This window comes from Drosophila rhopaloa, unplaced genomic scaffold (genome assembly GCF_018152115.1).
Source record: "Drosophila rhopaloa isolate 14029-0021.01 unplaced genomic scaffold, ASM1815211v1 contig_2, whole genome shotgun sequence".
NCBI classification, from domain to species: domain Eukaryota; kingdom Metazoa; phylum Arthropoda; class Insecta; order Diptera; family Drosophilidae; genus Drosophila; species Drosophila rhopaloa.
Window position 1 is genome coordinate 3,001,092 of NW_025335083.1, and position 26,210 is coordinate 3,027,301.

General features: G+C 40.0%; 4 protein-coding genes across 7 annotated transcripts; all 4 read left to right on the top strand.

Moving 5' to 3' along the window:
* The first annotated feature begins 52 nt into the window (after positions 1 to 52).
* Positions 53 to 2,746, top strand: LOC108047302 (transmembrane protein 115). Of its 2 annotated transcripts, XR_001769430.1 has the most exons (4): positions 53 to 810; positions 1,302 to 1,658; positions 1,893 to 2,464; positions 2,524 to 2,746. XR_001769430.1 is itself a non-coding variant. In XM_017127419.1 (3 exons), exons 1-3 carry the CDS (start codon positions 287 to 289, stop codon positions 2,371 to 2,373), a joined length of 1,362 nt encoding a protein of 453 aa, XP_016982908.1. In that variant the 5' UTR covers positions 53 to 286; the 3' UTR covers positions 2,374 to 2,746. The 2 variants fall into 2 exon arrangements, 1 of the variants encoding a protein (XP_016982908.1); XM_017127419.1 differs by having other exon boundaries at positions 1,893 to 2,746.
* A 1,564-nt stretch (positions 2,747 to 4,310) lies between these two features.
* On the top strand, positions 4,311 to 10,862 carry LOC108047299 (UDP-N-acetylhexosamine pyrophosphorylase). 2 transcript variants are annotated; one of them, XM_017127413.2, is made up of 3 exons: positions 4,311 to 4,618; positions 7,441 to 7,827; positions 9,446 to 10,862. In XM_017127413.2, exons 1-3 carry the CDS (start codon positions 4,564 to 4,566, stop codon positions 10,558 to 10,560), a joined length of 1,557 nt encoding a protein of 518 aa, XP_016982902.1. In that variant the 5' UTR covers positions 4,311 to 4,563; the 3' UTR covers positions 10,561 to 10,862. The 2 variants fall into 2 exon arrangements, with proteins under 2 accessions (XP_016982902.1, XP_016982904.1); XM_017127415.2 differs by lacking the exon at positions 4,311 to 4,618 and adding an exon at positions 7,153 to 7,263.
* A 1,280-nt stretch (positions 10,863 to 12,142) lies between these two features.
* LOC108047281 (MTRF1L release factor glutamine methyltransferase) lies at positions 12,143 to 13,470 on the top strand. Its single transcript, XM_017127390.2, has 3 exons — positions 12,143 to 12,438; positions 12,499 to 13,019; positions 13,077 to 13,470. The coding sequence occupies exons 1-3, from the start codon at positions 12,226 to 12,228 to the stop codon at positions 13,315 to 13,317; spliced, it is 975 nt and encodes a 324-aa protein (XP_016982879.1). The 5' UTR covers positions 12,143 to 12,225; the 3' UTR covers positions 13,318 to 13,470.
* A 479-nt stretch (positions 13,471 to 13,949) lies between these two features.
* Positions 13,950 to 26,000, top strand: LOC108047280 (RING finger and CHY zinc finger domain-containing protein 1). Of its 2 annotated transcripts, none has more exons than XM_017127388.2 (6): positions 13,950 to 14,099; positions 15,789 to 16,737; positions 22,152 to 22,313; positions 23,084 to 23,242; positions 23,615 to 23,893; positions 25,296 to 26,000. In XM_017127388.2, the coding sequence occupies exons 2-6, from the start codon at positions 16,129 to 16,131 to the stop codon at positions 25,413 to 25,415; spliced, it is 1,329 nt and encodes a 442-aa protein (XP_016982877.1). In that variant the 5' UTR covers positions 13,950 to 14,099; positions 15,789 to 16,128; the 3' UTR covers positions 25,416 to 26,000. The 2 variants fall into 2 exon arrangements, with proteins under 2 accessions (XP_016982877.1, XP_016982878.1); XM_017127389.2 differs by having other exon boundaries at positions 13,960 to 14,002.
* Positions 26,001 to 26,210: the final 210 nt, after the last annotated feature.

Here is a 26,210-nt window from a genome sequence, read left to right on the forward strand (position 1 = left end):
TGTCGACTAAGAAAGCCTATCGACTTGCCAGTGTGGCCAAATCAAGCCGATTCAACGTATTTTCACTGGAGCACCGACTGGTCATGCTGGGGCAACAAAATGAGAAATAGTGAAGCAAAATCGTAAATATTAGCAAATGAGCAACTTTGAGGTCCCTCGAACGTGTTGAGTTTCGAGGCCCACAAACATCGAAGCGCATTTAAGATCCGCCGGATCGAGGCCACCGACCAGGAGCTCCGAGGACCACAGAAAACCCGTGCGAATTACAGGAAAAGCGATCGGTGCCATGTCAGCTCCACTGGCCAGAAACTGGCCCTACATCTGGCAGCAGCTGAACGCCCTGGTGCACAACACCTCGCCGGTGATCACCCTGATCTGCGTTGTGACCACCTTCGGCTACCTGCTCTCCTTCTCGGAGACCGCCATCCTGCTGCTCAGCGTCACGCCCGGCTACATCCTCCCCAACGGCAAGTTCTGGATATGGACCGCCTTCACCTTCTGCTTCATCGAGCTGCACTGGTGGGAGGTGGCGGTCGACGTGGTAACCGTGGGCCTCTGCGGGAAGATGCTGGAGCCCCTTTGGGGCCAGCTGGAGATGTTCAAGTTCTTTGCGCTGAGCAACTTCGGCGTCTCGCTGCTGACCACCGTATACTACCTGTTCTACTACATGGTCACCAAGAACCCTACCATACTCTTCGAAGTGCACATCCACGGTCTTGCCGGCTACGTGGCCGGCATTTGTGTGGCCGTGCGCCAGATAATGCCCGACCACCTGATCTTTAAGACGCGCTATGGACGTCTGACAAATAGGTAAGCGGTTGGTTGTGTGGAGGTAGAAATGAGAAAACACTCCTTATTGTAGCATTCAAAAGGCCCAAAGTACCATTTATCATTATTGATGTGCTCGAAACTGCTCGATAAAGTATAGAGATGGTTGGAATTTAAAAAGAAAAATAGTCTTAACACCAATATTTACATATATATAAAAAACTTGATACTTAAGCATAAAATGCATTCAAATACTCTCGTTCTTGATATTTTGAAACATGATTAAACGGATAATAAACGCTTTGATCATAAAAATCCTGCATGAGTTGAGCTAAACTTCATATTAAATTGTGTACCGGTATTGTGTATGAACTTGGGCTTGATCTGTTTTAAATTTTAATAGCTCAATCAGACCTTTGGGTTCAGAACTACATAAGTATAGATCTTGAGTTAGGTCAAAAATCTATTAAAAATAAGAACACAACAAGAATGCAATTATGAACACTTCCTTAAATCCTTTGATTTTTATACAGGAATGTTCCACTCACCGTCCTCATCATGGCCATTATCTTCTGGGCCATCGGTCTGCTGGATGGCACTTATCCGGCAATGTTTGCATCTGGATCGCTGGTCTCCTGGATCTACCTACGCTTCTACCAACACCATCCCAATGGGCGTGGTGACAGCTCGGAGAACTTCACTTTCGTCAGCTTCTTCCCGAACGTATCGCAGCCGTTTATCAGCGCGTTGGTTAATCCAATTTACAACTGTTGTTTGCGGGCGGGCGTGGTCAAGACGCCAACGCCACTGCGAACGATATCTACGGCCAGCCTGACGTCGATATCTGTGCAAATGCCGGGCGTGGATCCGCACGATATTGAGCGAAGGCGGTAAGTTCATAAGTCGTAGTTAAATGTTATGCTTATTAAGAGAGTTGAACTAATTGTCTCGATATCAATTTAATTAACTAAGTAACTTCAAGCTTTTTTAATAGTAGTTTTTATTTTTAATTATTTTGACTTTCAAAAGGGGCTGTACTTAAAAAAAATGGTTCAATGGGCTTACACGGGTATCTAAAATAGATTAACAGCAAAATTTTAATGAATACCCTTGATCGGTTTCAGACAAATCGCGTTGAAGGCACTGAGCGAGCGTTTAAAAGCCACGGACTCCACTCGTCACTCCCAGCTGCCTAAGTCGTTCCCGCAGCAGCAGCAGGTGCAGCATGCGCCGCATCAGCAGCAAAAGCATCACAGTCACGGAGGTGGGCACAGTCACAGCCATGGAACGGGCCACAGTCACAGCCACGGAGCGGGACATAGTCAAAGCCATGTGGCGGGGCATGGTCACAGTCATGGTCCCGGACCCGCTCAGATGCCGCAGCCCGAGTTCCTTAAGCCCACCGGCAGCTCCAGCCAGCTGCCCATCACAACGTCGCGGGCGGAACCCCGCATGATCAGCACAATGAGTCCGATCGCAATACCCATGCCTGCGCCACCTCCCAAGGAAGGGAATATTCCGGGCCAAGGTACTGAATCTACAACCGGAGGCGGGGCTACACTTATCAACCTGGACGACGTGCCATCCACGTCTTCAACGGCTTAGACAGCGATTGTATGCAAACATAAATGAATTTTTGATATTTAAACGAATGATCTAATGATTTACGCCCATGTTTTGTATGATTCTGCATCAAGTACGTAACCGCCCCCATCCGTGTTCCCCTTTTGTAATTACCGTTCGTGTGTTTCGTAGTGTCCTGTAGATTTACGCTTGCTTGCTGCTCACACCGCCGGCCGTGCTCCTAGGAACAGTGAAGTATAATGAGAAAAGCAAAAAAGAAATACCTTCCAGGCGTTATGAGAATAACTAGAGCCTTTACATAGACGCATACTTTCTGTTGTAGTCTTTACATGTAATTCAAAATGATGCTTTATTTAGTTAATAACTGTAAATATATTTAAAACGACAAAAATAATGTTTTGTTTGACTTGAATAGTTTGCTTGTGGTTCCTCTAAAAGCTGTTTTATACCTAACGCAGTTTATGGGCCCTCGAAATACAATTTGTACATATGTATATAGAATATACACTCCTACCAATTTGCTTCTTTGTAAATTGCGGATGATTTTACCAACTATTTTTAAAACTGTGCAGAGGTATTATAATTTTAGTCAGCCCAATTTTTTTAACATCCAATTTTTTTAACTGCAAAGATCTTCCAAAATCAGTCAGCAAATTACATAACATTCTAAGAAAAAGATAAGTATGTAAGTCCTTGGTTTGGTCCCGAAATTCACAATTTTGAAATCTATATTGATTAAAACTTTAGGAAATATATGTACTCTTATGTAGCATACATCAAGATATTTGCAATCGTAATTTCTTAAACTAATTTCTTGAAAGCGGTGGCCAATATAAATAAAGATGTTATCAACCGATTAACTGCAAATTTCAACATTGGTTCATGCAATTAAAATATGTCAGAGGACCTTTTTAAAGTACATTAAGAAAGTTTATTCTAACACTTTAAATAATTTTGGCACAGCTTTTTTGGACTACTTTTATAAAAGAAATTATTGGGAATAAACGACAAAAGATAGCAAAAAGGGATATATCCCGAAATGTTTAAAAAGCTTTCAGAAATGAATAATAAACTAGAAATAAACAAAAGATATAGTAAAATCTCTCAATTTGTTACACTTTTTGTAAGCCAAAAATATGTAGCATTGCATAAATTATTTAATGTTGCTAATGTTGCTAATCTCGGGCACCAAAAGTTGGCATTGCTAAGTGTTAACATTTTTCGACTTCGGTTTATATAACTAAATCCAAACAATTTTATGTTTTGTTAGTGGATAAGTTTAATCTTTTAATAAAATACATATATGCTTAGTTCGGCTTCCCTATCAAAAAAAATTTTAATTTGTTTGGGCGAAATCACACCTTGTTTCAAAAAATGGAAGAAAATTCCTAATTCAAAGGCATTCATATTAATCTCGTCTTTTGATGCCGTTAAATAATATATAATCTTTATAATGTCTCCAATACGTTACAAACAACTGACTTTTTAATTTAAACATTTTTTTGCCAGTTATGATGTACACCAGATGTCCTTTTTTTTGCGGTCTTGGTTAAAAAGGACCTTAGTTGCAGATTTTTTAAATGAAAAAGAAAAAGAAAGACAAGTGTGCAAGTTTTCGATGGTTTTCTAATTGTACAAGAAGAATATTAATTTTCTTTTAGAAAACAATTTTTTGTAATTAAAAGAATAGAATGTTCTTACGTGGTTCAATTTGAATTCGGTCTTTGGACCCCTTTAGCCGTTTTATGTACAGCCTTTTTTAATGTTAAATATAAATACATAGATAAATTTAGATTAGTAACTTTTAGTATATGCAATTCGATAAATAACATGACATTTAGCCAAATTAGCCTTAGAATTTTCCTTAAAATTTTTAGAGTTTACTGGCCCTTAAACTGACTATAATTGGTATGTTTTTTAGTGCCTGTGGTGTAGTTCAAAAACCCAGCCACGGCCACACTGCCAGCTGGCGCAACCGTTTGTAATCGATATCGATTCTCCGCCCAGTTCTTGGGGTCCCAAAAAAAAGCACAGCAGTTGAGCCCTGATTGTGTATTTCCAGTTTATCAAAAACCCTGCTCTGGGTGTGAATCGAACCCCGTCGGGATTAGGATGATGCCATAGGATTATCGGCGAGCACGGCACAGGCACTGCAAGAGCAATTCGCACGGCGGACGAGTGGAGCATACAGGGTGTTCCTTGCCCTGCGAAATGGGTCGCAACAACTTCGGTTCGCAGCACCAGCAGACTCATGTGAGGCGCAATGGTTAGTAGGAAAACCCCACTTAAAGCACTGATAGTGATAAAAACACAGAGGCATGAGCTGTGATAAGGGAAAAAGGCGGAAAGGCATGGACAGGAAAGCACACAAACTCAGAACAGCGAGCGTATGTAAACAATTTATTTGCTATCGCTGTTTCGTTCCGTTTTTTGGGGCCTGTGTGTGTGCGACTGTTTTTGTTTTTGTTGCTGCAGCTTTGGCTGATTTCATGCCTACGTGTGTGTTGCTTCGTGTTAAAAACAACAAAAAAGATCGCTGTAGTCGAATACCTGATACCCACCAATCACTGCCCACTCTGAAAAAAGTTTGCATACCCTAAGGCGCGGCCTACTACCAAAAGCAACTATAGAAATGTTCCGATTGGAAAAATATTTTTGATATGTACTGAGGTAAACATTTGAAATATAAATTTAATGCTTCCAAAAACAACCAATAAAATCAAATGTCAGTCCCAAAGAGTTTCGCGATTTTTGAATTAAGTTAGAATTTTCTAGGTCTTATAGTAACCGAAATCTGGAACTTTATATGAACAGATTAAACAGTTGGAAGGTCAAAGCCCATATAGTCCATAAATTTATTTAAATACCCGCTGGTTATGGAACTGGGTGTCCCTTAGTATGAGTTTTTTGTCAACATCTCCTGCTGGTAAAACCGAGCAAGCCAGCAATAATTTTATTTATGCGTGTCCTGCGTGTCAGTACGCTGCGTTCTTTTCGGACAGACTTCGCTCGCTAGTGATAATGATCAAAAACAGGCTGGAAACCTCTCCTTTTTTGGGGTTACAATCTAGACGTTTGTAAAGGTATACAAATTAGAAAAGGTATAAAAACATTTTCGTAACCATTGGTGGGTTCGATCCGACAAATTTGAGTGGAGGTTGTGGGGTCTTTAATGATATATGGTATGAGTTACACCCAAAACTGCAGTGTTACAATGTTACATTTTTAAAAAAATCGTTCTACCTCGTAACATACATTTGCACAATATACATACCTTTTTTTATTTTTTACATATAAATGGGTATAAAAAAAAAACCGGGCGAACACGTTTATATATCAAGCTTTTGTTTTGCCATATTTTCGTCAGTTCTTGGCCGACTGTTATGCCATAACCTTTCCAACAAGTCCCGATAACCCACTCAACTAGTTTGTAAGCTAGCGGGGTAACAAGTTTATCAGGAACTGAACTATGTAGTAGGTGCCGCCCTTAAGTGTTTCCTTGTGGCTGCCGTCTCTTGGACTTCGGAGGCACCAATTACTTTCACTAAAAATAAAGCCAGTGTTCAGGGCCGTTTAGTTTCGAATTCAACTTCGGTTTCTGATATTTCGCTTTGCATTTGCAACACGCCGCTTGGCAAATTTGCCCCGCAGCTGAAATTCGATTGGGATTGCTGCAGGCCCAGTAGCCAAATCGTCCAAACAATGCCGTTAAATCAAGCGAGACACTTGTCTGATCGACTAGTTGATACCAATGGAATATTTTCGAACTTACAAATTGTATATAATATTGATCAGGATAAACGGCCTTTTCCTGTTTCTGTTCGTACGTCGAGGTAAAATCTAGTACCGAGAGCTGAAGTTTGAAATTTCTTTAAGCCAGCTGGAGAAATACATGCTGTTCTCATTACTTAACAGGCTAACCAAATTGTTATGCCCTTAAACGAGACATTTCTGACCCTATAAAGTATATATATTCGTGATCACCAGGAGAGTCGATCTAGTCATGTTCGTCTGTCCGTCCGTCTGTCCGTGTCTACGCAAACTAGTCCCTCAGTTTTTCTTTATATTGCAGATAGTATATATGTCGGAACGAGACAGAACGGACGACTATAGCATATAGATCCCAAAGAAAAATAAAAAATTGAAAAGAAAAAAATTAAAAAAATTTTATTTTGCTGTTTTTTATTTATCAAAATATTCCTTTGAGATATAGTAATAGTTTTTTCAAAATAACTGCCATAGAACCGATGGCAAAAATCGAATCCTAAATCGACATAACTTCATTGTTTTTAGTAATATAAGCATAGAATTCGGCAATCCGAAGTTTGCTTCCTTTCTTGTTTATAAATAGTACACGTAATGTAAAAGGAATGGTTCATCAAGTATCCAGAGAAATGTGGTTGGAAATGAAGTCTTGGCGCTTTTCTGCCTCCTCAAACAGAAAATTTCATCACCTATTGTTTTGCACAAATCTACTGTTTTCAAGGAAGTTCTCCTATACAGTACTTTTTAACAAAGAGCAAGCGAACGGCTTAAAAGCTTAAACTGAATCCCCACAGGCCCTGTAAGTTTTTACAGGGTATCTCCAAACAACTGGCATGGCCATGTTAATATGCGGCTGCAAATACGTTAAGAGACACACTCTCGCACACAGTCGCGCCCAAATACCAATATAACCTGCACACGGGCAACTGCCATTCAGATATCAAGACAGTCGCACAGACAGAGACAGATGGAAGCGAAGGCGAAGGCGGTGGCAGCTCCACTTCGAGCAAGAAAAACCACTGAGGGCGATCGCTTGGCGCTCAGTTGCGCTTTGGTTACCACGTATAACGGTTCGCAATAAAGCCCGGACAACTTGGACACTCTTTTTATCGCAATCGCAAAACAATCAGTCAGCGGGAGAGAAAAGTAAATACGCACCTTTCCGAGAGATTGCTCTATAAGCTAAATCCACCATTAGATAGGTCCCGTTTTGATAATATCTAGGATTGCACATTTGATGTGTTTTCCACATTTGTATACTGAGAAATATCTTACTATCTAAATTGATGTTAAAAGATAATTAATAAGAAATGTTTTTTGCAGCTGGCGGTGCCACAGCAATATCACCAAAAGCAGCCAAACCTTCGCCAACAATGACGGACTACTTGTCTCTGCACTCGAGACTCGCCCAGGTGGGCCAGGAGCACCTGCTCAAGTTCTGGCCGGAGCTCTCAAATGACGAACGCGTCGAATTGGTGCGGGACATAGAGGAGCTGAACTTGGACGAGATCAAGCAATACTTCGATCGGGCCACGGTGTCGATGAACGAGAATGGCATTAAGTTGGACGACCGGCTGCAGCCACTGCCCGAGGGCAAGCTGATCTCCATCTCGAGGGCGCCGGTGGAGAAGGTGGCCGCCTACCGGGATGAGGGTCTCCGACAGATCAGCAACGGACATGTCGCTGTGCTGCTAATGGCGGGCGGACAAGGTAAGCAGTCATTCCTCTATCATAATGGGATTTTGTTATTGTATGATTATACAATATAGATCAGTCAAACGCTAGGTAAAAAAACACTTGTGTTTAATTTGCATAAAGGTGTTTTTGGCTCAAAAGTTTGATAGTATTATATGGGTATACCAGGCGGCTGGTAGTCTTAAATGACGCTAAGGTAAACCTAAGATAATCAGGGGTTGACTATTTAAGCATTGAAAGCAAAAATGATTTAGTTCACGATTCATTGCTATTTCAGATTTAAGAAAATTATAATCATTTTTCTATTTATTTTTTGTGCTCAAAAAGAAATTCTTAGTTCTCCTATTAAATTTAATTAAAAGAAATTAAAAAGTTATGAATCAGTAGTTGTTTCTTAGTTTTCAATGTATTTTCATACTCAGCTGTTAAAAAATCTAATTTTTTGAAATTATATTTTTATCAAAAAGCTGCATTCGGATACAGTAAACATAATGTAAACCGAAATAAAGCAAATATTTCAACATTACCAGACCAGCAACAGCACTTGGGTTGAATGTGTGTGCCTTTATAAAAGCTAATTAACTTGATATAAAAGTGCTCCATCGAGCTCACAAATACACGCAATCTCAATCAGCTGCCTACTCATGCAGCTGCATTGTAATTGTAATTGTAATTCCGTTGGCAAGACAAAAAATCAAATAAAAATAAACAACAACCATGCCAGTAACAATTTAAGCCATTCTGATGGCCAGTCTTGCCTTTCTTTTTTTATTGTTGCTCGGGCCAGTGCTCTTTTGAGTCGGAGTACTGAAAATGTGGGCGGCATTTGACATTTCCCGTTCCACGATCAAAAGATGGAGTGCAGTCCAATCACGTAATTGCCTTTTGAGGAATAAAGTCTTATGAAGTTGGGGCAGGGCAATGGAACTTGTTTTCTTGTGGCATTATTTCACCCACGTTCAGTTATAAGAAGAGCAATAAATAGTATACCAAGATAACAGTGTGATTTCCGAAAACTTTCGGCCAGGAGTGGAAGTTCCGCTTGCCGAACAGATAAGCAATATACCGAATATAGTCGATAATTATAAACCGGTAGTGGTACTGACCTTAAGCAAGCCGCTTATAAATGTTAAAGTTGTGCAGACAAAAGACAATATAAAGAGCGGAAAGCTGATCGAAAAAGAAACTGGTTTTTAAGGCCAACCGGCTGGGAAATCAAAAATGCTGCAGTTCTTGTTGTTAGTGAGTAATTAATTGATTCGGTGGTGGATTAATACCTTTTACAATAACATATTCAGCATAAACGCCAAACATGTGTTTTTATTTGAACACACATTACCTTACATAGATTCTAGATGGATCAATAAACAAGATAAAGCTTATTTGCATTATTGTTTTCCTCGATCGCACATATCTTTAACATTCTTTTTGTAGTGACATTAATATGTCAATGAATAATAGTACTAATATCATTTTTCAAATTATTTATATTTCATTAATGCAAATATAGTTTTGATTAAACCAATTTTTTACGAATAAAGTGATAAATAGAAAAAAATTAAAGATGCAAGTTTGGGTACCTTGAAACTTGTACGACCTTTTTTTCAGTTTCCTTATTAATTTCTCTTTGCAGGCACACGACTTGGATTTGATCATCCCAAGGGAATGTACGACGTGGGACTGCAGTCCCGGAAGACTCTGTTCCGCATTCAGGCCGAGCGGATTCTAAAGCTGGAGGAGCTTGCCGAGGAGGCAAACGCCAAACGGGGTCACATCACCTGGTACATAATGACGTCGGAGCACACGGTGCAACCTACTTACGACTATTTTGTGGCCAACAACTTCTTCGGCCTGAAGGCGGAGAACGTGCTGCTGTTTGAGCAGGGATCACTTCCGTGCTTCGAATACGATGGACGCATCATTCTGGACGAGAAGCACCGGGTGGCGCGAGCGCCGGACGGTAACGGAGGTATCTACCGGGCGATGAAGCGGCAAGGAATACTGGACGATATGCAGAAGCGGGGTGTATTATACCTGCATGCCCACAGCGTGGACAATATCCTGATTAAGGTGGCCGATCCCGTCTTTATCGGCTACTGCGTGCAGGAGAAGGCCGAATGCGCCGCTAAGGTGGTGGAGAAGGCGGCACCCAATGAGGCCGTAGGCGTGGTGGCCATCGTCGACGACAAATACCAGGTGGTGGAGTACAGTGAGATTTCGGCAAAAACAGCCGAGATGCGCAACTCGGACGGCAGGCTGACATTCAGTGCTGGAAACATCTGCAACCATTTCTTCAGCTCACATTTTCTGCAGAAGATCGGCAGCACGTTTGAGCAGGAGCTGAAGCTGCACGTCGCCAAAAAGAAGATCCCGTTTGTGGACAACGCCGGCAAGCGGCTGACCCCCGATAAGCCGAACGGCATCAAGATTGAGAAGTTCGTTTTCGACGTGTTCGAGTTCGCCCAGAAGTTCGTGGCCATGGAAGTTCCGCGCGACGAGGAGTTCAGCGCCCTGAAGAACTCCGATGTGGCTGGCAAGGATTGCCCCAGCACCGCTCGATCGGACCTCCATCGGCTGCACAAGAAGTATATCGAAAGCGCCGGCGGCATCGTGCACGGCGACGTCTGCGAGATCTCGCCGTTCGTCACCTACGCCGGGGAGAATCTCGCCTCACAGGTGGAGGGCAAGTCATTCACCAGTCCCGTATACCTCCGGGACACCCGCGATCCCCTGCACGGGCACCTCTAATAGGGGGCTGCAACGACGCATAGACTGATAGACGGATGGTACTTGTTTCAGTTATTTGTACATTTTTCGATTACCGTTTTTGAACGTTATGATTCCCAATCTATAGTTAGTGCACGGAAATTCCATTGATTTCAGTACTTAAAGGAGACTTGTAAAAATTTGTTACCTATTGTGTCCGTTGTTTTTTTCGTTTTGGAAATAATTGTGCAATCGTAATGTGAATATATACAATATATAGAACATGTAATGATATGAATATTTTAGTATGTTGTAAAATACAAAAATAATAAGTACGGCCAAAAGAATTGACTTTTACTTCTTGGAAATCCGATATGTAAACACTGGACCTATCTTATACGAGTTTACATAGGTGTCGTTGTCTATTTACACGACTGTTTAATTAATATCAGATAAATTGTATCTTTGAACAACAAGTAGACAATGCTGTTAAAAACTTACACCAGTTGATTGATAATCAAACAACAATTACGCTGTAAAAATATCGCATTGTCCGTCTATTTTTCCGTTTCTGAGGAACTAGTCTCACTTTTGCACTTATCTTGGATAAAACTTTCCACAAAAGTCTTCTTTTCATTGCAGGTTGTGTAAAGTCGGCATTAAATCCGTAATTCGAAGATTGCTAAAAAATACAATATTTTTGAGTTTATTTTCCTTTTCTTCACCGATTGTTCCTATGGAAGCTATATGATATAGTAGGCCGATCCGGCTCTTTCCACCATCAGAAGACTTTATGCTAAGTTTCATCGAAATAGCTTTAAACTTGAAGGACTATTTTGCGTAGAAACGGACAAAGGTGATGCTGATCAAGAATATATATACTTTATAGGTTACTAAATGTGCTCTTTACAGAGTGGCAAACTTGTGACTGAAATTATAATAGCCTCTACAAGGCTATACAAATATTATTACCTACATATGTAACATTTTTTTATTCAAACATTTGATTTTAATTTTAAAAAATCGCTCGTTTTATCATATAGTTGTCATAGGAAAGATCCGAAAATGTATAGTTGTTTACATAAACGAATATTTCTGAAATGAAAGATATTTTTTACGATTTTAAACTTTTATAAAAATTAAATCTGCAGCAATGTTAAATGTCTTTAAATGAGCATAAACCTTGATAAATATTAGTTTTATAGAATATATACAGTTGCAAAGGTATATAAACTTGTCAAAGATTGCTTCCTTCTTGTTTTATAAACCAGATGTACCGTGTACTCTCTCCGGTAACTTCACCTCTCAATAAATAATTGAATTGGCCCAATTCCGTTTTAACTAACATGTATATTACATATGTACGTTTAATCGACCAAATCATAATTTTTCCCCAAACAGATTGTGATCTCAGGCTTATTAAACCTATTGCCGCAACAATTAACAACAAGGGTCGGCAATAATCAGGGCATGAACAATTATGAGGGTTTTTACGAGATCCGGTTCTAATGGAACCAAATAGTTTGGAGCTTCAAACTTTCCGCCAAAGTACCGAAAAGGGCAGTCACACTTTTCTGCCCAACGGTAACACTTGGAGCGTAACACTCTGGTATATTGTGTCGATTCTGCAACGGTCACGCTGGAACGAGCTGCAGCTTTGGTCAAAATTTGTTGTTAATCAATAGCAATTAGATAATAAGTAAAGTTATGCTCAGGCAATTGCCACGGTCACTGCGGATGACCTCGCGGCTACGCACGCAGGTCAACTATGCCACCAATTCCCCGACTGGCCAGTCACAAATTCCCGTAACTAGGGCTTTGGAAATCGGGCGGTGGGCGGAAAAGCTCAAGGCCGCCGGCATCGAGGACACGGAATTCAACCTGAAGTGCATCGTGTCGCACGTCCTGAAGCAGAAATTCGTAAGCTTCTGTTAGAAAAGGGGAGCCACCATCTCGTCTAAACCAACTCTTTGCACGCAGAATTCCGTTCCGGACTCCTTCGCCCAGCTGAAGTTCAATCCCGGCCAACTAGCGGATTTCGAACGCTTTCTGGAGGCGCGATGTGCCCGGATGCCGCTGCAGCACATCGTCGGCGAGTGGGACTTCATGGACATCACCCTGAAGACGTCGCCCTCGGTTTTCATTCCGCGCCCCGAAACGGAGGAGTTTATGCGCCTGGTGATCGAGGACCACAAGAATGCGAAGAGTGTCGACCTGCTGGAGGTGGGCTGCGGCTCGGGCGCCATGTCCTTGTCGATGTTGCACAGCCTGCCGCAGGTGGAGGCCACCGCCATTGAGCGGAGCAAGGCGGCCACCGTGCTGGCGGCGGAGAACGCCAAGATGCTGGGCCTGTTGGACCGCTTCAGGGTTCACAACCACACCATGGAGGAGGACAAGTACCTGCCGGAGGAGCTGAAGGACCAGAAGTACGACTTGATCATCTCCAATCCGCCGTATGTCAAGACGGAGGAGTTCCAGTTCCTACACCCCGAGGTGGTTGTGTGAGTGGAGCTGCCCTTCCCAAATGACCCAGTTCATTGACCACCTTGTACCCTTAGCTACGAGAACCTGAATGCCCTGGATGGGGGCTCCGATGGCTTGAGGGTGGCCCGCCTGGTCTTTGACCTGGCCTGCCGGCACCTGCGCCCTGGTGGCAAGCTCTGGCTAGAGCTGGGAAACGACCACCCGCCGCTGGTGAAGACTATCATGAACCTGAAGTACGAGGGCCGGCTCAAGTTCGTTGCCAGCTACAGTGACCAGTACAAGCGCGAGAGATTCGTCCAGATAGAGAAAGTCTAGGCTGGATTACTTCATAGACAAGCTGATATAACTTAGACAATGCAATTAGCTATTACGATCCATGCATTTAGCTGTGATTTGATTTATGACCACAAAACCTGCACGCTGCCCAGAGGCTCACTCGCTTATATATTAAATATGTAGCGATATTTATCCACTAGTATTGCAATCTTGTATTAACAGCACGGCTGAAGAAGAGAGTTTTAAATTCATTGTAGCCTCAAGTCGAATCCAATACAGATCAAGGATGTTTTGGAGTGATTGATACCTCGATGTTCAATATGATTTTGATAATTCAGTTAGCTATAGGCACATACATATTCAACAGTCCTTGAGTTTTAGGAATTCAATCATATAGTAACAGCACTGCTGAAGTTGGTTGCCAGTTGCAGTGACTAGATCTTACAGATACAATCGTTTTAGGCGGGATTACTTAATGGATATTAGCAACTATTTTAAACTTTTGTGCCAGATGATCGCACATATTATAATATTTAAATGGGTCCTTAGGTATTCGATTCTTGTAGTAAGAGCACCGCTGAATCGCTGGCCAGGAAAGCTTTAAGCTGCGGAGAGGCGGAAAGCTTCGGTAGACTGGCTGGCAGCAACAAGTAGAATATCTTCACTTCGCTCAGTTGGAAATCGAAACTCGCGCTGAACGGATCCGCGGAATCCGAGTCTAAAGGTAAAACGCGGATTTGATTTGTCGCCGTTGTGGCTTTTTAATTCAATTGGCGATTTCGAGCTGCGAGCTCCAAGCTGCGATCTCCTCCGTGCTGCTGGTGTGTGTTGTTTTACTTTCAAGTATACACTTCATTGCTAATAAATTATAATTAACGAATGGGTAAAATTACAATTTGAGGCTTCATTTCAACAAAAATCGCGGTGGGCAGATCATAATGGGCAAGAAGATGAGAGCCAATCGCGAAGCAAACAAAATGAACCCAAAAAGTGCACAAACAAAACAAAATCAAAAACACGTTAAACAAGAAATTGGTTTAAAAAACCTATATAAATTGAAGTATATACGGAATGAATGTCGGTGCGTGCGAGTGAACGAACTAAGTGTGTGCACATACAGATATGTACACCCAAACTTCAACTCGAAGGCGGTTCGGATATGGATTGGAAACTTTTAGACACCGACTACAAAGATCGTGACATTATTAAATGCATTTGTCCGCCAGAACGACTGCAATTCGCTGTGTGTGAGGGAATGCGTGCGTGCGTAAACATGAATGTTTAATTATCGAAAACCAAAGCAAGTTTGAACTCGGCCGCGGTCTTTTCGGCGACTGGTTCTCCGCTGACGCTGCCTTTATCGCCTTAAGTTTGTAATTTGAGCTCACTTTCAATATTTATTGTCGGTGCTGCCCTGCTCCCCTTTTGGTAATTGCGAAAAACAAACTGAATAAACAAGATTCAGCAACGATTTTTATGCGTGTAAATAAAAATAGCGACCAAACGATAATGACAACAGCAGGGCAAAAAGTAAGACGGCTCATCAGCTGTTGCCATTGCATGACTATTACTGGTGGTTTCTTCTTCGGCAGCATCTATCTATGAATGTACATATGTACATATGCTCACCAGCAACATAGACGCCCAGAGGCAACTGCCATACCAGCAAAAGCAGCAACGGCAGCGAAAGTTTGGCCAAGTCGCACGCCGGTTATGTTAACAAGTGTGGGTTGTTGTTTTCCCCCACTTTTTATTCATCATCCGCACTGTGTGTCAAGGCACTGCGAGTTTATAGAGCTGTGAACGTAACTTTTGCAACACAGTGACCGGTGAGCTAGGTAGACGGCTTAAACACAACCATGTTATAAAGAGTGGCTCTGAAAATCTTCTCCTCAATTCATTAATGTCCAAATTAAAAAAAAAGAAACATCCTATTTGAAAACCACAATTTATTGTCAAATTAGTTGGATCATACCATCTTCAAGCATTGTTGAGCTTAAACTTGAGATCTAGTTTACTTACGATGTTACTGTGGTATTATATCGAAGTCAGTAAGAGAAGGTTTTGAAACTCCGTTTTGCTTATTCTACAATTTTATATAATTTTTAATAACATATCGATTTATAGGAATCAGGTCAAATAATGAATATTAATTTATTTAAAAATAGTAAAAGATAATTAAAATTAAGAACTTTATTTAAACACATCCGAATTAAAGTTTTACCCGCCACTGTATGTACATAAGTGTACAGTGCGAGACGCCGAAGAAACCCGATTAAAAATCAAGATACATACGTAGTTGTTATCTACTTTAGATGGCCTTTCTCAGTCGGGGACTGGGAAACATTGAAATGCAAATAGGCTGCCTTCGTAGATTTGTTGTGTCAAACACTTCGGGGGATAGCCCAGTCTACTGGGTTAGGGTCTAAACTGATCGATCGGTGTGCAAACAATGCCCGTGCCCTGCAATTAGTACTTACCAGTTTCCCACACTTTTTAATCGCTTCCAGCCCAGTGTCACACCTGTGCGAGCTTGGGAAACCGAAAATTTGACAACGACAGCCCATGAATACATAAGGAAATGTTGAAATGTTGCATAAATGAAAGTTAGTCCCGATCGTGAGGAGAGGGTAAAGGAGAGGTCGAGCTGGGCCAGTCGGGTATTCAGATTTAAGGCTGCTCACGTCGACGGGGCGGATACAAAGTCTACATGTGTCACAACAGCAAAATCGGCAAATCATTTAAATGAACCGCGGCGGCAATTGAAGAGGCAGCAATTAACAAAGACCACTGCAACTTGGGGGAATAGTGGAAATCACTTATATATAGATATTTCGCTCCTGCAACAAAATGAAGAATCGTCAGCGAACGCGCCGAATATCGCTAAATGAAAACCACAACAAATACTTTGGGAACAGCAACATCGATGTACAAATATTTACCAATACAAAAGAACCCAATCAAGTCAATTTAAATTCATCGTCAAAGCCGCTGACAACTACAGTAACGACGACCTCAGCGGAGGCTTCGGCTTTTCATGCCGCTCTTCCCGCTTCGCTTTCAGTTGCTCAGATAGCGCAGCAGCAACATATACATGCACGGCAGCAACATCCACGTCTACAGCAGCAACAGCAGCTGATAATGCCGCCCACAGCGATGACGGGCAAACACTTTCCACCGCCCGCCAAACTGCGAAAATCGAAATCCACCCCGAGTCTCAATTTCGATGGCAGCCAGCCCATGGAGGAGGATTCCCGCTGGCGCTCCACATCCCCGTTTTCACGGAACCCCGCCTCGGAGGCTAAGCAAACGCAGCAACATGGACAATTTTCACGCATCACCAGCAACGATAGCAGTTGCAACAGCAACAGCAACAAGTGCAAAGGCAATGCGACGCCAACAACACCGGAGTCATTGCGCTTTGGATGCGCTCACTACAAGCGACGGGCCATGTTTGTGGTAAGTGCAATGAGTATTCGAGATACACTTGTATCAGCAAAAGGGTTATACACAAGCTAGCGAATCTTTTACTGAATAATAGTTGAGAGCAAAAATCTAAGACACAGTGGTCTTAAGCTGCAGAAAAAATCTCATTAAATGATGCCTTTTAATTTACATAAATATTTAAACAACAAAGTAGTTTGATTCAAATTATTTATTATTTGGGTAATTATACCCGTTACTCGTAGAGTAAAAGGGTATATTGTATTCGTGCAAAAGTATGTAACAGCTAGAAGGAAGCGTTTCCGACCATATAAAGTATATATATTCTTGATCAGGGTCACTAACCGAGTCGATATAGCCATGTCCGTCTGTCCGTCTGTCTGTCCGTCTGTCTGTCTGTCCGTATGAACGCTGAGATCTCGGAAACTATAAAAGCTAGAAGATTGGCATTTTGCAAGCAGATTCTAGGAGTTTCTACGAAGCGCAAGTTTGTTTCAAAATGGTGCCACGCCCCCTTTAACGCCCACAATCGCTTATATACGATTTTAAAAATTTAAATATTTCGGAAAAGTAAAAATGCAGTTGTATTGTGTTTATCAATACCTATCGAAATGTAGAAGAAATTTTTCAAATCGGACCATTCTTTAAAAAGTTATGCGTGATCAAAGTTTCTATCTCCATCTCCCTCGCACTCCCTTTACCTAAGTAACGGGTATCTGATAGTCGGGGCACCCGACTATAGCGTTCTCTCTTGTTTAAAGTTGATATCTTCAGTATTTTAAACCTTCTTGGGTCTAAGTTTAGTTGGGTTATGCATGACTTGAGATGGAGAGGTTGCGTCCGTCCAAACGTATTAATTTGCATTATAATAATACAAATAAATATTATATATTCTTAGATATACTTAAGCATTTGTTGCTTTTAAATCTAAAGTTCAAATTAAAAATATTCATGCTGAGTAATGTTAGAAAAAGCGAACCCCTTTTTTATATGATCAAACTGAATTCATAACAAAATTAATCCTATTTTCTTTGTAAGTGTTTATATACAAACACTCAGCTATTAAAAATGTTTTCAATAAGTGCAAGTTAAAAAATATATAAAAACAAGAAAGGAAGGAAACTTTGGCAAGCCGAATTTTATTTACCCTTCAAGTTATTACAAAACGACTACATTTTGATTTCTATGCCTATATTACTAAAAACCATGAAGCTATGTCGATTTTGCGATGCATTTTGCCATCGTTTCTATGGCAGCTAAATGATATTGTTCCGATTTTAACAAAACTAAAAGCAGAATTCTATATAAATATTTACTATATCTCAAAGGAGTATTTTGATAAATAGAAAAACAGTTTTCGATTTTCCTATGGGAGCTATATTATGTCGATTTTTAATTTAATTCAAACCCTAATTTAATAGTGTTTAAATATTACCAAATCCCAAAGAACAAAAAAAAATTAAAAACCATAAAGTTGTTTGTCCGGACGGAGGGATCGGCTCTCCTGGTGATGCTGTTCAAGAATATATATAATTTATGTCTCCTTCACTGCGTTGCAAACTTTTGAATGAAATTATAATACCTTCTGCAAGGGTATAAAAAAACTTCTGATATCGGCAACGTTTCAATTAATATTTTATTTTTCAACCAATAAAGATATTCATCCTACACGTTAATTTAAATGATGCGGGTCTAAAGCAATATCTACAGGCACAGAAAGAGTTTCCAAATTTTTTTCTTAGTCACTTAAGAATACACTTTTCAGTAATCATCAATAATTTCCTATCAAAAATTGTTTATTGTTGATTAATGGATCTTAAAGTGTGATGATCTTTGGAAAGCTACTTAAACGTAACTGGCTGAATCGGAGTTGGAGTATTATAGAGGCTACAATTACTTATTTTAAGGCTTCAATAATGGTGTTTTGTAAGATAATGGGAAAACATTTTGTAATTGATAAAAATGATTGGACCCACTCGTTTTAATTCTGTAATTTACCACAAAATAAGGTAAATTTGACAATTAAAACGAGCTGGTCAAAAAAGTTAAATATAATTTCAATAAAAATGAGATCGACTATAAAACACCTATACGAACAATTTGCATAACTTCGTTGCCTTTAAAAATGATTTTAGGAAGGTGGTTGTAACTGTTTCCTGGAAACATATAATTTACTATTGTTCAAACTTTTCAAGGCTACATAAAATGAGTTCTCCGAATGGAAACATTCTTTTTGACCCATTCATAAAGCTTTTAAATTTTCCACCTATTATAGAATTTTGGAATTTTTCGAGAAAGTAATTTTGGCGCCTTCAGAAGGCATCTGTGCTTTCTGCGCATTTCGTTGTCGCTTCCTCCATGGAATGGCCACTTAACCTTTATTTATTCGTTTCTAAACAAACAGCCCAAATAAAGTATCTGAAGTCTAAATAGACACCTTTGGCAATGATTCTTTTGTGCCTGGTGTAATTTTAACTCAATTGGAGGGAATTACTTTTTGCACGGCAACTGTTCACGATGTCCGGGATTCGGAGGGGAGCAATCGTGGGTCTGCCAGCAAATTTAACCGACCTGTCTGCTCCGGTTCCGATTCACAGCGCAGGAATTCTCGGTGGGCAGCCGTCCCAGAGGCGAGTGGCCATTTAACACCTCCATTCTCCGATCCCCATTCATCTGGGCAAACAATGCGTTTATCTTCATCGGTCGGGTTTGGATAAGAAATTATGAGGAAACGTGAAATGGTGTGTGCATATAAGGCAATCGTTCCCCAGCTATATTCAGGCCTTTACTTTTCCAATTAGGAGCCAGCAGACATAATTATCGAGGGGTGATAAGTGCGGTATACAATAATATTAGGGCACAAGTTTGAGGTGAGAGAAGTGACTCAATGCAGGGGAAAGTAATAGTGGGAATTCGGCGAAGTTGGTATGATCTTGTAAAACGGTGTCGAATAGAAAGGAAACCAAGAATCTTACATGGTGCAACGCTAATGGGTTCTATCAAAATATCTATGGCTTAAATATGTTTCAGACGGGGAGATTTTAGCAATACTAGATACAGATTCCTGCTTGCAGCCCATCGATAATATTGATCCTTAAGCATATATCCTTAATGACAATGAAGTTATGAAAATTTTACGATATATTTTGGATCGTTTCTATGGTTCTAATAGCATTATTTCGGAAATTAAAAAAAGTAAAAGGATCATATATGAGTACATGCGTATTTGCTTAAGATCGGAGTTTGAATTTTTCTTACATTTATTTGCTATTGTTCCGACCTATACTACCTGGAATAGTAAGAAGACTTTGCTGATCGAAAATATATATACTTTACAGGGTCGAAAATGTTTCTTTCTCTGCGTTGCCAACTTCTCACTGAATTTTTAATATCCTCGCAAAGTTATAATTTCGAATATTAAATAAAAATATTAAGTAGAATGTATATTTAAGTAACCAATACACCCCAGGACACTCCAACAAAACAGCAATAAAAATGCTGACAAAACAGCAAGAATAGCAACCAAAATGCCACTAATTTATACTAATAAAGGAAATTGTTAACTTACTAACAAAGTGCAACATTTGGCACAAAAATATAAACACCCACACCACCCACTCTTCAACATATTAGCCCAACAGGAAATAAGCAGACTGAACCGAATGAAATTCACGAGACATCGTTTAGGCCACTCAAACCTTACCCATAAATATATAAATCCCTCCAAAGAAAATAGAATAAACATAATAAATTCCTAAAAGAAACAAATATATTCAACCTAATTTAAAACCCAAAAAAGTATATATAGTAAGTAATTCTAACCATCCTTAAACAAACATAGTCGAAGGCCCCTTTTATGTTAGCTTTAACTATTCTATCATTTATAATAAATAAATAAGTAATTCTTCAAGTAGTCAATAATACGGTCATATATACTGATAGAAAACAAAATCCGTTAAAGAAAATGTAAAACTGAAGCATTCCAATTTCGCGGTATGAATTAATCATTTAGCCAAAATTCATTCTCATGTTGTACCACTTTATAAAGCTTTCCAAAAATGTCACGTAAGCCCGTACGCGCCCAAATCTGTCCCACATTTTCTATAATCGTAATCGATGTTTTCGCTTTTGTGTGTACACGTTTTACACCGAGAGAAATTTGGAAAAGCAAAGGTTCAACTTATTTGCATTACTGAGGGTCGCATTAATTGTTGAATCAGGTGGAGTATTTTACTCTCAAATATTTATAGTCGCGGTGATGTACGTGTGTCCGTAAGCCGCACAATGCGTGAAATTAATTTATACATTCCTGTGGACTTAAGCTCAATGTTAAGAGCGATGTGTGCATTCGCAATCGCAAGTGGAGCAATGCCCGCAATTACTGGCCCCTAATATCGTGTGTTCCAACGGATCTTGTATCAATTTGTCACAGAACCCTGTGTTTGCCTTGCTTCTTTGTTTCGGGCAATGAATAAATTTGAGATGTCTGGAATTAGCCAATTGCAGGAACAAAAGCGTTATAATACGATCATTAGTGCAGCGCAGCAGTAAAACGAGGGGAAGCACAAAGAAACCGGATTCGAAGACTCTACTCCGTTTCTGTACTTCGAGTGTTATCATCGCAGCAGAGTTGAAATAAATACTTGTATACGAAAAAGTGTTGTTAGGCTATAAATAATCCTCAAAGATAGAAGAGAAGTTTACCGAGGGTGCGAGGCTGGGCGATATAAATACACGCCATACATCCCCAGTCTGGACTTTGTTACATAAGTTACAGAAGGCCAACGAACAAGATAACTAAATCCGTAAGCCTACCGATTTCTAATCTCTGTGCACTCAGCAACAAGTTCTTAGTGATGAAATCAAGGCCTAGAAACCCCATCGATCTGATACAGATTTGGTCGGTCTTTATCATAACCAAATGTTGATAATTCGAGCCATCGACTGGTGGACTAATTAGCAGCCACCTAATGAACCGACACGAGTGGCTTTAGGCATCTTTACAAGCGGACTTAGCTTCCCCCATGACTTTATTGGCGCTTCGACTCGTAGTTCGATCGAATTCAAAGTGCAATCTTTATGGTAATGCTAAGTTTGGCCGGCAGATTTGACGCCAAACGAAATTGCCTTTGGGGGACTTGGACGTCACTCGTCAATTTTACCCTCCATTTGTTTTATGCCGGCGTTCAAGCAGATTTCGTTAATTAGCAGCTCAATTTGGGAATCAGGGGCCACCGTTGGCTGCTAATGAATTGTGTTTCGCGATAATGGGTTCGGTAGTCCTTGACTGGGGGAGGCTCCATCAGAAGTGGAGTGGAAACTTAGCCCCATTTAAAGTGGAATTTTTCGTTAGTAACTTCGTTTTTTTTCCAATACTAATTCCCTTTAATTTTGTTTTCTTTTTCGGTATGTTTCCATATCTGTTTCAGACTCCCTGCTGCAACAAGTTCTACAAGTGCCGCTTTTGCCACGACGAGAATGAGACACACCACTTTGATCGCAAGACCCTCACCGAACTCATCTGCTCCGAATGCAACACGCGGCAAACAGTTCGGGAACAGTGCGAGAATTGCGGAGTCCGATTTGGCAAGGTAAGTCATGCACTTTTTATCATAACTAGGAAAAGCGAGTACTTCATTTTCGAAAAACGCCAATATATCGATTTTTATGTAGCTTTTACCAAAAAAAAGATTATATGAAACGACTTTCCTTCGATTCTTATGCCTGTATGCATAAAAACAATGAAGCTATGTCGGGTTTCGATTTTCTTATGGCAGCTATATAATATAGTCTTCCAAATTTTTATTTAATTAAAATTTGTATTTTTTTGTATTAAAAAAATTGTAATTTGCTTATTTTGGTACATGGGCAATCGTACTTCTTTTTCCTTACATAGGTATTTAATTTTGCAAACCCTATGTACCTTTTTTTTTTAAAAAAAACAGTACCTTTCCCAAAACTCTGAGTACATGCGGTATCCTAAAATATCCTAGATCAAGGGTGGTATACAAAATCTACTTTAACAAAGTGGTTTTACTTCATCTAAGATCTTGTTGTCTAAAGAAGTGTCTTTCTTTCTTTAATAGAAACTAAACCATGAATAATTTTCGCACTTTCAAAATCGGTTTCCTAAAAAGTAACCGATGTGCTAATTTTAATATTGACGACTTAAAAAAATTAAATTAAATTATTACTAAAAAAACGAGCCCCATTCCGAGGATAAGATCACTTTCAAAATATATATAAGCAAATATTATTAATATTTTAATTGGAAAAAACGCATTTAGGACTATTTCTGGACAAAAATAATGACTTTAAAAGAACATCTTTAAGCGCCAATTTTAAATTTAATTTGTTGCAGTACACCTGTCTGATCTGCAACCTCTTCGATGATGCGGACAAGAAGCAGTACCATTGTCATGGCTGTGGAATCTGTCGGATTGGCGGTGCCGAAAACTTCTTCCACTGCCAGGTCTGCAACATGTGCCTGCCCATCCAGTTGAAGATCGATGGCCACAGGGTGAGTTCGGATTGGGTTTGGCACTCCATTAGGTTCGGCGATTGTCCACTTGGAAAATGTTTGGATTGAAGTGCGGATTGTGACCTCCGCGATTCGAAAGCAAATCGAAGAAATAGCCAGCCGGCTCGCATGTTAATTTTGTGTCAACTCATAGCCGAAACCGGTTGCCTAATGGCTTTATGTAGCGATCTGCGATCTGCGATCCAGCTGAGTGGATATGAATGTCAAAACTGTTCGAGGAATAGCTTAATTAATTGGCCAGCATATTTAGAGTGCTGTGCATACGCGTATCAGGCACCGAAATGGGCACAGATCCGATGGCGATTTATGCAAATCAAATAACTAATCAGGGCAAACCTTTCTCATTCACAGTGCGTGGAGAACATCTCGCGGTCCCACTGTCCGGTTTGTCTGGGGGACATCCACACCTCGCGCATTCCCTGCCACATCCCCGACTGCGGCCACCTGCTGCACAAGATGTGCTTCGACCAGCTGCTGGCCTCCGGCCACTACACCTGTCCCACCTGCCAGACCTCGCTGATCGACATGACGGCGCTGTGGGAGTACCTGGACGACCAGGCCTCGCGTATGCCGGTGCCCCTGAAATACGAGAATCAGCGGGTGCACATATTCTGCAACGATTGTCACAAGGTGAGTTTGAAGAACCACTTATCTTCTATCAGATGTTGCTTCCTTGGTGTGGCACTCCAGGCGAGTCATGTTCTTCGGTCTATTCAAGTAGGTTTAAAAGCTGTCATTAGGGAACATTCAGATCAAGATAAACAACCGATCAGATCATTCGAATAGATCCTATTAATGCTTACGGTCGTTTTATGATGTGACTCAACATATTTAAAATAATTAAATTCTCCAAAAAAAAAGATTACTTATACCTCTTAATATTGTACATTTTATTGTACAAGAAATGCATTCGAAAAAAAAATTGATTTTATTCTAAGCTTTAGGTGTTGCGCAATGGTCCCAAAGTTACTGTTAAAATTACTCATACGACACGTAATCAAAAGGCAAAAGTGCGATTAAGTTAAAAAAAATTCCTTCTGGTCTGCCTTAAGGCAGGCTTGCACCTTGTTGGCGCCCAAAACCTGATTTTTTTCTGGAATTTATTTCTTGGAAAGTATGGTAGGTATGGGAATAAAATTAAAAATTTTAGCCAGTTGTAGGGTACAGTTTATTGAAGCTACACAATTTTTTTGAGTGCGATCCAAGCGAAGGGGGGAGGGGGAGTACCCAACAATGGCGGCATGTCCGCGAAAAACTCGTCCTCATGGCGGATTTTTTGGAATTTTAAGAAATAATCTGAAACGCAAAAAACGAATATATTCTTAATCTGTACACTTGTTCGCATGGCTTGAACTAGGATTATTGAAAAAACATGAAAAATGCAAAAATTATGAGCTTTTGAAAAAAAAATCGGTTTTTTCCTCATTTTTTCGTCACTTATTATTTTTTTAAATAAACAATTTTTAATATTTTCAAAAGATCCTAGTCTATTCCATGCACATACTTCTGAGGAACATGTATAAAAAATTTCATGACGATTGCTCAATTTTTGCGGCTTGTACGACTTCCGCCAACTCGGAAAACATGGTTTCGAGAAAAACGCGTTTGAAAATTTGCACTATAATGGCAACGCGCTTGACACCGGTCCACCAAACGCTCGATAACTTTCGTAATTCAAGAGATTTCGACTTGAAATTTTAGGAGAGTAAAATTGAAAAATGTATGTATCCGAAACTGCAAAAAAAAAAAAATTTATTTTTTTGACCTCACAAGGTGCAAGCCTGCCTTAAATGCACCAAAGCGCATAGTATAAACGAGGTAGAGTTGAACCTTTAAACTTGTATACAAATTTGGACCTCCCTAATAGCCATATTTGGAAATATATATTATCCATGAAAGGGAATCTTTAAGTTATGAATAGATTTGCTCCAAATTGTTTTTCCGGATATAATATGAAATCTGAAAAAGCAAAACATGAAAGATTTACAAACTATTATCAGCCCTGCATAATCCTTTATCATTTACGTTGCAGACTTCCAAAACCAAATTCCATTTCATCGGACTCAAGTGCATGCATTGCGGCGCCTACAACACAACACAGGATGTGAAACGTCGCCTGTCCCTGGTTACCGATGAGCCATCCTCCGCATGATGTCCACCGACTCACATCACATCAGCCACATCCACATCCGCATTAGCAACAGGAATTCTCTTGCCATGCTACCCATATTTGAAGAAACTAATTGTTTACCCAAACACAAAACAACTGAAATCGAAACGCATTGAATTTAGACCAAATTCGAGCTGGTATCGAATATAAACCACACAAACACAAACAAAAGGCTCCCTTAATCATTCGGGTGTTCACTCGGAACTCCTGGAGATTTCAAAATATTGATTAGGTTTCATGGAAATATATAGTTTCAATATTGTGATACGGCCATAACAATAATTTTATCCAAATTGTATTTTAAATCTCTAGGGGATTCCGAAACCCCGCTATTATATACACTTCACACATTGGTAAATACAAATTTTAACTCGAATTTTAAAGTATTCTATTTGCAAAAATTATTTTGTGTAAATCTCGAATTTCTATGCAAAAATTTAATTTTAGAAAAAAACTCTGTAAATCTTAAAATTCCGTTACGCATGAGTTCTTAATAAACAAGAGAGAACGCTATAGTCGGGTGCCCCGACTATCAGATACCCGTTACTCAGGTAAAGGGAGTGCGAGGGAGATGGAGATAGAAACTTTGATCACGCATAACTTTTTAACGAATGGTCCGATTTGAAAAATTTCTTCTACATTTCGATAGGTATTGATAAACACAATAAAACTGCATTTTTACTTTTTCGAAATATTTAAATTTTTAAAATCGTATATAAGCGATTGTGGGCGTTAAAGGGGGCGTGGCACCTTTTTGAAACAAACTTGCGCTGCGTA

What these genes read in the sequence shown, in the direction of transcription:
- LOC108047281 (XM_017127390.2), top strand. Translation starts at nt 12,226, where the DNA reads ATGCTCAGGCAATTGCCACGGTCACTGCGGATGACCTCGCGGCTACGC. An exon ending in ACGTCCTGAAGCAGAAATTC is followed by an intron (nt 12,439 to 12,498) that starts GTAAGCTTCTGT and finishes CTTTGCACGCAG; the next exon opens with AATTCCGTTCCGGACTCCTT. An exon ending in CTACACCCCGAGGTGGTTGT is followed by an intron (nt 13,020 to 13,076) that starts GTGAGTGGAGCT and finishes TTGTACCCTTAG; the next exon opens with CTACGAGAACCTGAATGCCC.
- LOC108047299 (XM_017127413.2), top strand. Translation starts at nt 4,564, where the DNA reads ATGGGTCGCAACAACTTCGGTTCGCAGCACCAGCAGACTCATGTGAGG. An exon ending in GACTCATGTGAGGCGCAATG is followed by an intron (nt 4,619 to 7,440) that starts GTTAGTAGGAAA and finishes TGTTTTTTGCAG; the next exon opens with CTGGCGGTGCCACAGCAATA. An exon ending in GCTAATGGCGGGCGGACAAG is followed by an intron (nt 7,828 to 9,445) that starts GTAAGCAGTCAT and finishes TTCTCTTTGCAG; the next exon opens with GCACACGACTTGGATTTGAT.
- LOC108047302 (XM_017127419.1), top strand. Translation starts at nt 287, where the DNA reads ATGTCAGCTCCACTGGCCAGAAACTGGCCCTACATCTGGCAGCAGCTG. An exon ending in TATGGACGTCTGACAAATAG is followed by an intron (nt 811 to 1,301) that starts GTAAGCGGTTGG and finishes ATTTTTATACAG; the next exon opens with GAATGTTCCACTCACCGTCC. An exon ending in CACGATATTGAGCGAAGGCG is followed by an intron (nt 1,659 to 1,892) that starts GTAAGTTCATAA and finishes GATCGGTTTCAG; the next exon opens with ACAAATCGCGTTGAAGGCAC.
- LOC108047280 (XM_017127388.2), top strand. Translation starts at nt 16,129, where the DNA reads ATGAAGAATCGTCAGCGAACGCGCCGAATATCGCTAAATGAAAACCAC. An exon ending in TGAAGATCGATGGCCACAGG is followed by an intron (nt 23,243 to 23,614) that starts GTGAGTTCGGAT and finishes TCTCATTCACAG; the next exon opens with TGCGTGGAGAACATCTCGCG. An exon ending in TCTGCAACGATTGTCACAAG is followed by an intron (nt 23,894 to 25,295) that starts GTGAGTTTGAAG and finishes TTTACGTTGCAG; the next exon opens with ACTTCCAAAACCAAATTCCA.